The sequence below is a fragment of the Onychostoma macrolepis genome, chromosome 03, assembly GCF_012432095.1.
Source record: "Onychostoma macrolepis isolate SWU-2019 chromosome 03, ASM1243209v1, whole genome shotgun sequence".
NCBI lineage: Eukaryota > Metazoa > Chordata > Actinopteri > Cypriniformes > Cyprinidae > Onychostoma > Onychostoma macrolepis.
In genome coordinates this window covers 25,402,657-25,417,444 of record NC_081157.1, presented here as the reverse complement: position 1 = coordinate 25,417,444, position 14,788 = coordinate 25,402,657, and the positions used below count along the sequence as shown (strand labels likewise).

The 14,788-nt window shown below is 39.8% G+C and overlaps 1 protein-coding gene across 2 annotated transcripts in view; it reads left to right on the top strand.

The window, feature by feature from the left end:
- Positions 1-14,788, top strand: part of LOC131537996 (potassium channel subfamily T member 2) — a 109,304-nt gene that overhangs the window by 62,069 nt on the left and 32,447 nt on the right. For both annotated transcript variants that reach the window (XM_058771778.1, XM_058771777.1), the window contains exons 11-14: positions 1,439-1,603; positions 1,856-1,992; positions 3,449-3,512; positions 4,379-4,487. In XM_058771778.1, the coding sequence (XP_058627761.1) occupies positions 1,439-1,603; positions 1,856-1,992; positions 3,449-3,512; positions 4,379-4,487 (475 nt within the window). The remainder of the gene's footprint in view (positions 1-1,438; positions 1,604-1,855; positions 1,993-3,448; positions 3,513-4,378; positions 4,488-14,788) is intronic.

Below are 14,788 nucleotides of genomic sequence, written 5' to 3'. Positions count from 1 at the left end.
TAGACTGCAATGCAACTACCACGTTCAAGACCTAGAAAGGTAGTAAGGACATCATTAAAATAGTCCATGTGACATCAGTGGTTCAACCGTATTTTTATGAAGCTACGAGAATATTTTTGTGTGCAGAAAAAACAAAATAACGACTTTATTCAAAAATTTCTTCTCTTCCGTGTCAGTCTTCGAGGCGCGTTCACGAGAGAATCACAACATGAGGGTGAGTAATTAATGACAGAATTTTCAGATGAACTATCCCTTTAAAACCACTGACAGGTGAAATCAATAGCATTGATTATATCATTACAATGGCAAAGGGGGAGGGGGGATATATTAGATAGCAAGTGAACAATGAGTTCTTGAATTTCATGTGTTGTATGCAGGAAAATTGGCAAGTGAGAAAAGATCTGAGGGACTCTAACAAGAGCCAAATAGTGATGGCTACGACTAGATCAGAGCATCTTCAAAACGGCAAGTCTTGTGGGGTGTCCCAGTATGTAGTAGTTAGTACCTACCAAAAATGGTGCAAGGAAGGACAAACAAGGCTCATTGATGCGTGGGGTGAGCGAAGGCTAGCCCATCTGGTCCAATCACACAGAAAGAGATACTATAGCTCAAATTTCTGAAAAACGTAACACTGGCCATGATAGAAAGGTGTCAAAACACACATTTAGATGCAAATGGCCTGCGTAAAGCAGTCAGAGTGCCCATGATGACCCCTATCCAGCGCTGAAAGTGCCTACAATAGGCATGTGAGTATCAGAACTAGACCACAGAGCAATGAAAGAAGATTGCCAGGTCTGATGAATCACGTTTTCGTTTAGATCTGGGGGATGGCCTGGTGGTTGTGCATTGTTTACCTGAGGAAGAGATGGCAGCAGATACATTATGGGAAGAAGGCAGGTCGCCAAAGGCAGTGTTTTGCTCTGGACAATGTTCTTCTGGGAAACCTTGAGTCCTGGCATTCATGTGGATGCTAGTTTGACACATACCACCTACCTAAAGATGGTAGCGGACTATGTTCACCCCTTCATGGCAATGGTGTTCCCTGATGGCAGTGGCCTCTTTCAGCAGGATAATGCATCCTGCCACACTGCAAAAACTGTTCTGGAATGGTTTGAGGAACATGACAAAGAGTTCAAGGTGTTGCCTTGGCCTTCAAATTTCCCAGATCTCAATCCGATTGAGCATCTATGGGGTGTGCTGGACCAACAAACGCAGTCCATTGAGGCTCCACCTCGCACTTTGCAGGACTTAAAGGATTTGCTGCTAATGTCTTTGTGCCAGAGACCACAGGGACATTCAGAGTCCATGCCACCTTTTAGTTTGCCCATAGAATTTAATTTCAAAGAAAGGTCTGATAACCCAACTGAAGCCTTGTGTAGTCTGATGCCTCTTTGTAAAACCATCTTAATGAAGCTTTGTTCACTTGGATTTCCCGTAGTTTGAGCAGTTGGCTTTCTTGTGGATGGAGCGACAGAAGTCCGGAGGGAACTACAGCCGCTATCGTGCCCAGACTGAGAAGCATGTGGTGTTGTGTGTCAGCTGTCTCAAGATAGACCTACTCATGGACTTTCTCAACGAGTTCTTCGCACACCCCAGACTGCAGGTGGGTATGCGTGTGCGTATGTACGCTCTCACATGTAAATGTATGTACGTTCATGCTAATTCGAGCTCAGACAGCCTGCTGTGTGCTGGTTAATCCTCTTCAGGAGCGCTGGAAGCTGAGGTTCTTGTACTAGGATTAACTGAACATCAATTTAATTTCACCAAGCTATTTATTTGCGAATGATCCGGGTTTCATTAGCTTGCAGTGTCTGTCTGACCCCGTTTTTCACTAAATTGAGCTCATCATGTCCAGGACTACTATGTGGTCATCTTATGTCCCGCTGAGATGGACGTCCAGGTGCGAAGGGTACTGCATATCCCGCTATGGGCTCAGAGGGTCATCTACCTGCAGGGATCTGCTCTCAAAGACCAGGACCTAATGAGGGCAAAGTAAGACCTGCTAAATACATAAACAATGCTAGCCACCTGAAGCGAAAAAGAAGTGTGCTTAATTGTATTGAATGTGCACTTGTAGTTTACTTCAAATCAAAAAGGGGATTTTTAAAAACTGTATTTGCAGATAATATCATATTAATTAAATAACTTAGGTGTATTTAAAGACAGACACTCTCATGACTATATTTCTTAACTAATGCAGTTTGTAATAATGTCAAATTAAAAGATTTACTTCAAAGTACATTTAAAATCATTATGTTTTATAGCATTTTATCATGATTTAAAGATGTACACCTACGTTGATGTGTTGACTAACATACTGAAGCGCATGTAAAATTACTTACACTTAGACTTAAACTGTGGTGTGTTATTCGATATTACATTTAAAGTTAATATGTTTTAAATGCAATAAATTGCAACTTCATCATTACAGATTACAAATATTATGATAAATATTAGTTTACCATAAATGCTTGTCCTTACATTCAGCAGTACACTTTAACAATATTACAATGACAACAGAAGTAATGATTAAATCACTATTACTATTATTAGTCCTATAAGTTCTGTGTAGTTCACAATATTGCAAGAGAAAAAAAAGTCAGCTAGTTGTGTACTGAAAGTTTACTATTGCTAAACTTAAAATTACACTTAAAAGTATACTTTCATAAACTAAAAAGTGGCCCAGTAGTTCCAAGAAGTATTGAGCTCATTATTTTTACCATTCTTAATACATAAAGTATACTTAAATGCACTTGAACTTTACTTAAAATGAACTTGAATGAAATATACTACTTTTTTTGTAATGGAAGCCAACTGTACATATACGCCAATCTGCAGTTTATGAAGTGATAGTTAACTAATGATAACTAATGCACCTATGTATGATTAAATATATTTAAGATGAAATATCTATGTACCGGTATTATGTATTTAAAGTATATTAGTTTCATAATCAACTCATAATCAAAAACCCAGTCACTGCAATGTTCACCAGAGGTTTTAAAAACAGTGTGCAGCTAATATGTTTGCTAACTCACTTGAGTAAAAATAATAATAATAATAATAAATGTATCCACTAAATTGTTCTCTATAGTACTCGTTGCCTAATGGAAAATTGTGTATTAGTCAAAATCATGAAATATGTTAATGATCTTTTCAGGTAGCAAGCTAACAGCTTAGCATGATAACTTAGCATAGCAGCGCTAACAGGTTAACCTTTTTTGATTAGCTAGAACTCACTCTTCCCCTTTCTTCTGATGAGTTGAATTTATGTTTTGAGGTAATTCATAGCATGCCACAGATGTTAGATGGAAACTCAATCGCAAATTTTACTTCCTCGGTTTTTCTCATCTGTTCACTGTATTTCTCTCTTTTTCCCCTTCCTTTTTCCCCTGTTATGGTACCTGACCCTGTTTCTCTGGCCTCTTTTCATCGTGATTGGCTGCAGGATGGATGATGCCGAGGCCTGTTTTATCCTAAGCAACCGATTTGAAGTGGACCGCTTTGCTGCTGTATGTTCCCCTCCAACTCAATTTTCTCACCATTTTTCCATTCTGCATTTCAACCCTCTCATTTCTATCCATAAAATAGGAAGCAGCAATTTCAAACATCTCCAGTATTAGCCCGTTTCTCTTTCACTCTTTGACATTCTCCCTGCTGATCTCACATTTTGACAGTTCAACGTGAAATGATTTATCCTGAAGGCAGTTGTAAGTGTTGTTTGAGAAGGTAGTCGGATGCCTCTCGCAAAACCTGTAAAGAAAACATCAGGGTCATATTTCAACCCAAAATGAAAAGAAATAAACACTAAATATATTTAGCATTAAGAAAAGGAGGCCTAATTTTGCATTGTAGCATTAATTCCCTTCTCCCATAGCTGCATAATTACCTTAATAGATAAAAAGCATTTAATTACTGTATTAAAGAAGATATATTATGTAAATGTGATATTTGATGTTTTGCCTCGTTTAAATTATAAATACAGTATAGCTCATTTGAATTCTCATTCAAATTATTTAAAAATCATTGAAACAATAATCTTTGGAGAATAGTTAAGAAAAACTCCAAAGTAAATGTCTGGAATGTGGTGGAAAATATGCTTAATAATTTTACATTGAAAAAAAAATATCTTAATGGATTGGAAAATAGACTTGATTTTCTTTTTGCTTAATATAATTCCCAGATTTTTTTCTTCTTCTGATATTGTGGTGAAATGTGTCCTCTACATGTTTTAATGAGATTCACCTAGTTGTCAGGCACTTTAGATGTTAATTTCTCTGTAAAGAGGCTAATGGCTGGTACGTAAGAGCAGACACTATGACTAATGGTATACTTCTGTTCATGTGCTTCTCTTTCTCTCTGTTTTTCTTTGTCACAGGACCACCAGACCATTCTTAGGGCCTGGGCCGTGAAAGACTTTGCCCCAAACTGCCCTCTCTACGTGCAGATCCTCAAACCTGAGAATAAGTTCCACATCAAGTTCGCAGGTCAGCGTGCAAATTGTTTTTCTCAGGGATGCAGATGTAGATAGTGTGATATTCGATGCGCTTCGTACATGTGTGAGTGTGTTGAGAGGCAGCCGATCAGCCAATCTCCTTCCCTCTGAAGCTGTGTCCTTCAACACTCAACCCACTTTATATCCCTCTTCAGTTGTGGAAATGCGGATAATGCTTTTTACTTTCCTGGTCCTCCCATTCCCCATGTCTGCTATAGTGTGGAGGCCAGTGTTGTTATTATTAACGAAAACTATTACATGGACTAGGACCTATCAGTGAAAAAATATTTATAAAATAAAAATAGGGGTTGTGGGGGTTTGAAGAAAAAAATCCTCATGTGAACATACAGTATACAAGACACTAGTGTTCAAAGGTTTGAGGTCAGTAAGTTATTTATTTATTTTTTTTAATACTTTTATTCAGCAACAATTAATTAAATTGTGAAAAGTAAAAGGCATTAATAATGTTAGAAAAGATTTCAAATAAATTGTGTTCTTTTTAAATTTCAAAGAATCCTGACAAAAAAAAAATGAACATTGATAATAATAAGAAATAATAATAACATTTTTAACATTGATAATAATAAGAAATGTTTCTTGAGCAGCAAATCAGCATATTAGAATGATTTCTGAAAGATCATGTGACACTGAAGACTGTAGTAATGATGCTGAAAATTCAGCTTTGCATTACAGGAATAAATTACATTTTAAAATAATCAAATAGAAAACAGTTATTTTAAATTGTGATAATATTTCAAAATATTACTGTTTTTACTATATTTGTGATCAAATAAATGTGGCCTTGGTGAGCACAAGAGACTTACTGACCCAACAGTAGTATACATATTACTGTACAGTTCTTATATCCACTTAAAATGCTTTAATTTACTAGTTGACTACTCAAACTGCTTTACTAATGATTAATGTGAGAAATGTTAATTGTCAGTACTTAAAAATGGCAGCTATTTCAGCATAGTTTAAGACATATGTTCCTCTTTTCTCTTTCTTGTCTAAATAGTACAGGATTAGTCTTTCATGACACCATATAAATAAGATGTATTCAGATTAGGTTTTCTAAAAAAGCAGTAGTTTCTGATAAAGTCATTGTATGCTGATTTAAAAAGATTTTAAAAACCAGTACTGAAAACAAAAATCAAGAATACAAGCAAAATGCAAAATATTGATGCACTATTAAAACGAACTAACACTAAACTGAAATTGAAACACAAAACACAGAACAAGATCAAATATTCAAAACGATAGTAACCCTGCTGCCGGCAGACTCATAGGCTGTTTTTGGCAGTCCGAGCCCCTCTCATGTTCAACAGCCCAGCCAATCAAGCATCACTTGTTGGGCTGAGGCGCACTCAAACCTCCAGCTCCGTGAGGCTCTCCTGCACAATGCTGGGATTGTCACAAGCAACTGTACCCATCCGCCTTCGCTTCAGCTGTCTCAATCAGCTTCACCCTCCACCTGCTTCTGCTGCACTCCAGCCTCTCCCTTCACAGCTCCTCTCCACTTGAACACCAACAGGGTCGGTGTTCATTCAATTAACCTCCTTACAAGAGTGTTGGGGAGTTACTACCTAAAAAAAATAGCAGTGCTATAGTAACTTAGTAGCTAGTTGACTTGTCGATAATGCTCCTGTTAATGAGCAGGACCTTAAAGTGTGGCGATTTGTTTGTGGGATTGCTGTGGTGTGTGTGTAAGGGTTATTTTAGGGAGATTACCAGGAAATTATATGGATAATTTCATGGTCCAGTAGGATGTGAGGTGAGGCAATGATTAGAGATCCAGATCGCAGCTGGCGCCTGCCGCTCCAGTGAGCAGCAGATGAAAAATGCGAAGAAGATGCATTGCTCTCTCACGTGAGGACCCTCATTTATATGGCCCATAGAGCTGCATTACCTGCAGCTGGGATGCTGAGAGCAAGATGGTCTGCCCAGCATGTGGTGGTGGCGCTGGTTTTAGGGTCAATGAGAAGGCGGAGGAGGAACGGACAGGATGAGTCAGTGGATGAGGCAACTGAGCTTTACCCAGAGATCAACCACAGATTACACACTATCACACAATCTGTCAGTGGAACCCAGAGCTGCTGGTCACCCATCAGAGAAGAATGAGAACAAAGCGATGACTCGTTTCCTTGCTGCCTTGTCAGTCAATGACATGACGCTATAGTCCATGACCCAAAAAACCTATATATATATATTCAAAATACATCTTTATTTTTGGTGTAATGACATCTTGATTCACAAATGTTTCAATAATATTAATTGTTTTGGATGCGTCTTTTGACTGCTACTTGACCCTTGTAAAAAAGTAGTGCACTTTAGTATACTTATAGAAATATTAAGAATAGACTTAAATGCAAAGTGAATGTAATGTTTTGGGACACTTACATGAAAATTAATTATAATTAAAATTTATATTTAATACAATTATCTGAGTGTTTTAAGTAGGACTTAAAGGGATAGTTCACCCAAAAATGAAAATTCTGTCATTAATTACTCACCCTCACATTGGTCCAAACCCCTAAGACCTTCGTTCATCTTCGGAACACAAATTAAAATATTTTTGATGAATTCGAAAGTTCTCTGACCCTCCCATAGACAGCAAGGATACTACCACGATCGAGATCCAGAAACATAGCAAGGATCAGTAAAATAATTCATGTGATATCAGTGGTTCAACCGTATTTTTACAAAGTTACGAGAATACTTTTTGTGCACAAAGAAAACAAAAATAATGACTTTATTCAATAATTCCTCTCCTCCACCTCACCCTGGCGCCATTTTGGAGGGTATCCACTGGACGTAAACAACGTATGCTGTTCTGTGTCAGCAGCAGCACGCGGAAACATTGTTTTGATTCCGATCAAAGCGTAAACAATATAAACATGATGTCACATGGATTATTTTAACTATGTCCTTGCTACTTTTCTGGACCTTGATCATGGTAGTTCCCTTGCTGTCTATTGGAGGGTCATAAAGCTCTCGGAATTCATCAAAAATATCTTCATTTGTGTTCCAAAGATGAACGAAGGTCTTACGGGTTTGTAACGGTATGTACGGCAAGTAGTTAATTAGTTTACTTTATTTGTCCCTCATAAGGGAAAATTGTTTTGGGAAATACAGGTAGACCATGTAACAAGATCCCTGCATTTGTAAGCAATCATGTCCTTAAGTCTTTCGCATTAGAGTTTAACAGTCCTGTCACCAAAGGAACAAAATAATTTTTATAGCGTTTGTATCTGAACCTTGGAGTGCGGTAACGCCGACCAGATGGAAGTAGTTCAAATTCTGCGTACAGCACATGACAAGGGTCCAAAATTATTTTCCTTGCCTGCCTGAGAACAATTTTGCTAAAAGTAGATTGTAGAGGTAGATAAACCCCCATACCGTCCACCTTCATTGCAGTATGCACCAAGCGGTTCACCTGAGATCTAAGGGTGAGTGTCAGGTTACCAAACCAGGCCGCTATGCCATACAGCAAAACAGACTCAATACAGGCATGATAATGATAGAATTTTCATTTTGTATACCTTTAAGTACATCTGCAATTTTATAATTACTTCTATTGTCTTTGAAATATGATTCATGTTGAATTTACTGACAAGCATTTATAGTAGACTAAAATACACTTTTTTTTACTGATTTGTTTTATTGAAACTTGTACTTCATGTACTTAAAAATATTTGTAATTACACATTTGTAATGGTGCATTCACACAGGTTGTTGGCATCAACGCTCAACCATTATAGTGACAACAGCCAGTCAAATTAATTTTTCTGGTGTTGCATGAAGGCGATTGGCTAGCATCTGTGCTAGGGTATTTGCATAAAAGCGATCTGATTGGTGCTTGAAAAGTTGAAAGTTTTTCAACTTTTGCTGCAAGCAATCCAAATGATGAGATGCAACAGACCCACAATTCAGTCTGTTGGCATCACCCATTCAAAGTAAATGAGAAGTGTTAACGCCAATGCCCATGTGAATACACCCTAATGATGAAGTTGCAGTTTAGTACATTTATATTAACTTTAAATGTAATATCATTTAACACACTGAAGTTAAACTTATAGTCAAGTAAATGCTTTTAGTATGTTAGTCAACACATCAAAATAAGTGTACTTTTTAAAAGCATGGCAAAAGATTGTTAAAACATAATTTAAAATGTACTTTAAAAGTTAAAGTTACATTTTACAGTATTTCAATGTGCATTTTGTTTAAAAAAATGACAAGAAACATAAGTGTCTTTCTGTAAGTTAATAGATTTTTTAATAGATTTTTTAACAATTAAGCATGCTTCTTTTTCTCAAGTGTATTTATGAAGGAGTGCTTAAATCTTTAATCAAGTGATTAAATCTACAAAATATGTTGATTCTTTAACAAATATAGAGTTTTTGCAAGACAAAATATATAAATTTGGATATTGGCAAATCAAAATTTGGAGTAATCCATATAGATCATCAAGGAATTTATGCTTTACCCAAAAATTTAAATATGAAGCCATCTAAGCAGTCTATTGAAAACACTGGACATACTTTCCCAAAAGCATGATGCCTCTGATGTGTTTGACAGATGTTTGTTGTTTATCTGCTTCTATGTGCAACATGTCAGCAGGATTATGAATAAGAATGTGCTTCTTTTATTGAGAGTTATGGTTGAAATGACACTTGCGATATATATACTTATGTTTCATATCAGTCAGAGGTGGTTATCCCCTGTGGGCTGTATGGCGTCTTGGTGGTTAACAAAGCGCTTGCTTCTTGACAGTTCGGCGGAACGCATCAATATGCAATTTTTCTATGCATGGCGGGCATGTTGTGACACTGCCTGGAATATATGCACTAAGTGGCTGAGTGGGTGGCATAAATGAGTACGACTGGAGACTTGACTTCAGCTCTACAAATAGCTTAATCGCACCTTAATGTTCGCATCAACGTAACAGAAGCTCACAGAGTGGTTCGTCTGAGGAGAAGAGCATTTCGTTCACATCTCGAAATGCTTTGTTTTGTTCGACTTTTGCTGTATTAATTGATTTTCTTTTCCTCTGCGTGGGCATGTTTGGAAATAGTAACCGGCCGCTTTGCTTCTTCCAGTTCTGCACTGTGTTAGTGTGGCTATATCAACAGCCAGGTCATTCATAAACATAACCAGCATGCTGCTTTAATTAATGCTAATGGCAGAGAAGTGGCACTGTTGTTAACGTCTTGCTGGGGTTCACAGATTGAGCGCAATCTCTCACTGCTGCACTCCTCGAACGGGGATGAAAACAGCAGCTTTAGAGAAAAAAGGAATCTAGAAACACAATTATCACAGTGCTCTAGCCTGCTGTGCCGCGGCCCCGCTTCAGTTGAGGTCAACGTGCACTTTCCGAGGCCACTGGAAATGAGGGAGTTGGTGGAGGAGGAGATGAAGTGGTTGAGCAGAAAGGGTCTGCATGAGGAGGAACAGAGGTCTTTAATTCATCGTTTGATCTTTATGAGTGAATGTGCGTCTTCAAGTGCTGCCTCCACTACTTCAGTCTGACGTGGAGAATAATTCAAAGAACAAGCCTTATTTATTTATTTATTTATCAAGTTACAATGACAGTGAGACAACTGATATTGTTTAATTAATAACCTAAAGACAAGACAGAAAAAGAACAAGCCTTATTAATGATTGAATAACACCAACAATCAGAATCAGTTTATTGGCCAGGTGTGTTGGTTGTGGCATTGGAAATGACAGTAATTTACATATATACACAAAACAAAAAAAAACAGAATAGATGCAGACAAATATAGTTAACACATTTTAAACAACTATATGTTCAAGTTGATATTTACATTAGTAAAATGGGGATAGTGCTTGTGCAAAGATGTGTTGTTTGTGCAGGATTATAAATATGGATTACATTAAAAGTTATAAGAGCAGAAAAATAAGTGGGTATTGCACATGGCATACAGGTGCATCTCAATAAATTAGAATGTCGTGGAAAAGTTCATTTATTTCAGTAATTCAACTCAAATTGTGAAACTCGTGTATTAAATAAATTCAATGCACACAGACTGAAGTAGTTTAAGTCTTTGGTTCCCTTTCAGTCGGTCACTCCGAGTCACGTCGGATGACCGACGAATTGGGATCTCGCCAGAGAGACCAATCCACTTCGAGTGTAACTAAACGAGCCAATGGACATTGGCATGCGATCATTGCATCCAGCTGCTGCTGATCACAGCGTGAGTATAAGAGGCAGCGGGTGCACCACATTAATTCATCCTTTCGCTTCGGAGCTGAGCGGCGGTGAATTACTGCTGCTCTCCTTTCCTGCAAGTGAGAAGAGCGAGCGAGTGCGGGCGTTACAGCGCAGCAGCGGTGGTCGCGGTCTCACGGGAGAAGAGGTCGATTCCCGTGAAGGCAGTCACACTAGGAGTGTGTGGTGGCCAGCTCCCCTGCGTGCTTCAGCACTTAATAAAGAGCACATTTTCTCTAAAAGAGTAACACGGGTGATCGCGTCTTTTTAAAGATGTCTTATCACCCGTGCGTTTCTGGGTGTGGTCGTTTCCTGGCGCCTCAGGACGGTCACGATCGCTGCCTCACGTGTCTGGGCATTCAGCACGCTGAGGAGGCTTTCATGGATGGCTCATGTTCTTCTTGTGGGGACATGACCATCTCGGAGTTGCATAATAGACTCTGCTAAATCAAACATGGCGGAGTCCCTCTGCCTCTGCCGCGATCCAGCGTTCGTTCCCGGGGCGGCGCTGTATCCGGTGGCATCAGAGGTGATCTGAGGGTGACAGTGAGGGCTTCCCCAAGAGGAGTTACTCACCCCTCAAGCACTCCGCAGCCGGTGGAGCTGCCGAAGGAGCGCGCTGGGCCCTCTGCTGGACAGAGTGCACCACGCGTTTCCTTCGGTGCCCCCTCTGACGACCAGATGTCGATCGGTGCATCGGAGGGCGAGTCCTCTCTCTCCGTGGATGACGACCCGGCTGCGTTGCCCCCTTCGGGTGTGGTAGCGTTGTCCGAGCCAGACCCAGAGATGACGGCTATGCTTTCCCGGGCCGCCGAGAATGTCGGGCTCGTGTGGAATCCTCCACCGCGTCCCGATCCTTCGAGGCTGGACGAGTGGTTTGTCGGCGGGGGTCGCGCTGGTTCTCAGCGCCCCCCTCCGGTGCCATTCTTCCCGGAAGTGCATGAGGAGCTCACAAGATCGTGGAAGGAACCTTTCACTGCCCGAAACAAATCCTGTGGCTCCTCCCCCCTCACCACCCTCGATGGTGGAGCCGCTTTGGGGTATGCGGGCATCTCCTCTGTGGAGCGGTCTGTGGCCATGCAACTATGTCCAACAGCCGCTACCACTCTGCGGGGTGAACTGTGTCTCCCCTCGTGGGTCTGTAAGTATTTTTCAGGTCTAACTGGCAGTGCTTATAGAGCCTGTGAGGAAGCGGCTTCTGCCCTTCACGCCATGGCGTTACTGCAGGTCCACCAGGCCAAAGCCCTGAAAGACCTGCACGAGGGTGGTCATGACCTGGCGGTTTTTCATGAGCTGCGTGCTGCGACGGACCTCGCGCTTCGAGCGACGAAGGTGACTGCACAGTCTCTGGGTCGTGCGATGTCCACGTTAGTGGTCCAGGAGCGCCATCTCTGGCTGTGTCTTGCTGACATGAAGGAGCAGGAGAAGGTACAGTTCCTGAATGCTCCCGTGTCGCAGACCGGCCTTTTCGGCGACGCTGTCGAGAGCTTTGCCCAGCAGTTCTCAGCAGCCCAGAAGCAGACTGAGGCGATCAAACACATCATGCGCCGGAGGATAGTGGAGTCGGTCATCCGACGTGACTCGGAGTGACCGACTGAAAGGGAGCGTCTCGGTTACGTATGTAACCCTCGTTCCCTGAAGAAGTTACGTCCCGTCGCCACAGTCGCTGTACCACCGCTGAGCGGCCGGGTCACCGGCTCGGCTCCTCAGCGAAAGCATGAATTAATGCGGTGCACCCGCTGCCTCTTATACTCACGCTGTGATCAGCGGCAGCTGGATGCAATGATCGCATGCCAATGTCCATTGGCTCGTTTAGTTACACTCGAAGTGGATTGGTCTCTCTGGCGAGATTACATACGTAACCGAGACGTTCTTTTAATTGTGATGATTTTGGCTCACATTTAACAAAAACCCACCAATTCACTATCTCAACCAATTAGAATATGGTGACATGCCAATCAGCTAATCAACTCAAAACACCTGCAAAGGTTTCCTGAGGTTTCCTCCAGCAAACAATAAATACATCAATTAATGTTTATCAAAACAATACTATTTAAATAACCAGAATATTAAACAAGAAAAAAAAATTATGTTCAGTAACAGTAACATAATAAAAACATAAAACAATAATTAAACATTTAATAGACAAAACAATGCTTATCAAAACAATACTATATACTAGACAAAAAGTGCAAAAAACGAGCCTAGTTTAGTCAAATAACACAATATTTTAGCTTCAAAGCAGAAAGTTTTCTAAATTGCTCCACAGAGAACAATCAGTCCTACTCTCCTTGTGATTTTCCTCATTTCACAATTTTACCTTCAATCCTTCTTCGTGCCTTTGCCTACGCATTTCTCTGAATTGACTCGGGTTATTCAAACAATCGGAGCATTCTTCTCTCCTTGGGCGAGTAGCGTGTTTGAATAGATGTCAGTAAAATCCAGCTATGGTTGTGTCAGTTGATTCTGGCCTGTTGTATAAAATACTATTCATATAAAAAATGCAACACGTTTCACATTATTGGTGCAATGCTAAAACTGGTTGTTATTTTCTTAAATTCACCCTGTGAGAAAAATAACATTGTACTAGAGCAACATAATAAATTCTGAGCATGCATGGTTAACACATCCACCCTAATAAAGCAATGATGACTCTGCCACTTCCCTCCAATTAGACAAAACAAAGAAGCAGAAAGCAACAGGATGAGGAAACAGTCGGCACTCCTATCATTTATTTCCGATCAGAAGCCTGCCGTGAGAGGAACACGGGTTTTTTAATAAGCTACCTAGCCTAGAGGTGAAGTCTATGTCCTCTGATGAACAAAATAAATAAATAAAGAATCTCCAAAACAACCAAAAATAGACCAAAGGAAAAGGACTGGTAAAGCCCAGAGAGCAAAAGTGACAATCCTCAGAGGAGCAGTCGGGTTGAACACTTTACCTGGGAAAAAAAAAAAAGACTGTCTTTTCTCGATGGAACTCTCAACTTCTCGTATACATGGATCTAATGTGAAAACTGTAAATGTATGGCATTCAGCTTTTAATGTTGTGTCATCTATTCTAAAATCTTTGTAAAAATTATTTTATTGTTATTTATTTATCTATTAATATTAATATATTTATTTGTATTATTATTATTATTATTACTTATTTTATTTATTTATTTATTTGAAGTTTACCAGGGGGTGGGTTCTAAATTTGCACAGCTTCTTTTTGTTTTATACTACTGTTCCCAGAAGAAAATTCAATAAACAGTTGTTAAAAAAAAAAAAAAAAAAGACCGTCTTTTATGTCTTTTTTTGTTTTGAGAGTGGTTTTCTGTCCATTATGTTTTGACTTTGGTCCAAGTCTGCACTGAATTAAATTGAAGTAAATGGTATAAACATAGCCGAAATGCATGTCTGGAGTCAACATTTTCCTCAATGCTAATGCGATTTTATTGACTCATTTTCCTAATTAGCAAAATTAGTAAATGTGTTTTCGCACACCGCTAACAAGCCACATGAAAATTGTGCTCCATCCGTGAGTCATTAGTGCCGTACCTGCTATTTTCCTCCGGATGAACGCGTTATTTCACTATATGTACACTTAAGTTTTAATAAATGTCCTTTTATGCCCTCAGCTTTTTCACTTGTTCTAAACTGTCTGTCTTTGTGTGTTTTTCTGGTACATTGGCTGGCATTTAAATGGCAGTGAGGTCTGATGCTGATGTGTGTTCACTCAGCTGTGTGGAGGCCGTTTAAGAGGGCAGCTGTTTTGAGCAGGGGAGTTAAAGGAGCATGAGATCTCGGGCGTTGCCTTATTTCACACTCTGTTAATGGCGTTGAGAGGCTCTGACCCCTGCGATATGTGTCTTTAAAATCAAATTCAGGGAACTGAGATGTGCAAATTGGTTAGCAATACTAATCTGGAGGGGTGAGAGTTTCAATTAATATTCTGGGATTGCCTCTCTATGTTAGCAGGGTTCCTGGGTTCCTGTGGTCAAATATCAGGACATTTTGATTTGATTTCCAGGCTTGGAAAAGCCAAATGTTTATAGATTACCGTTATAAAGTCGGGGT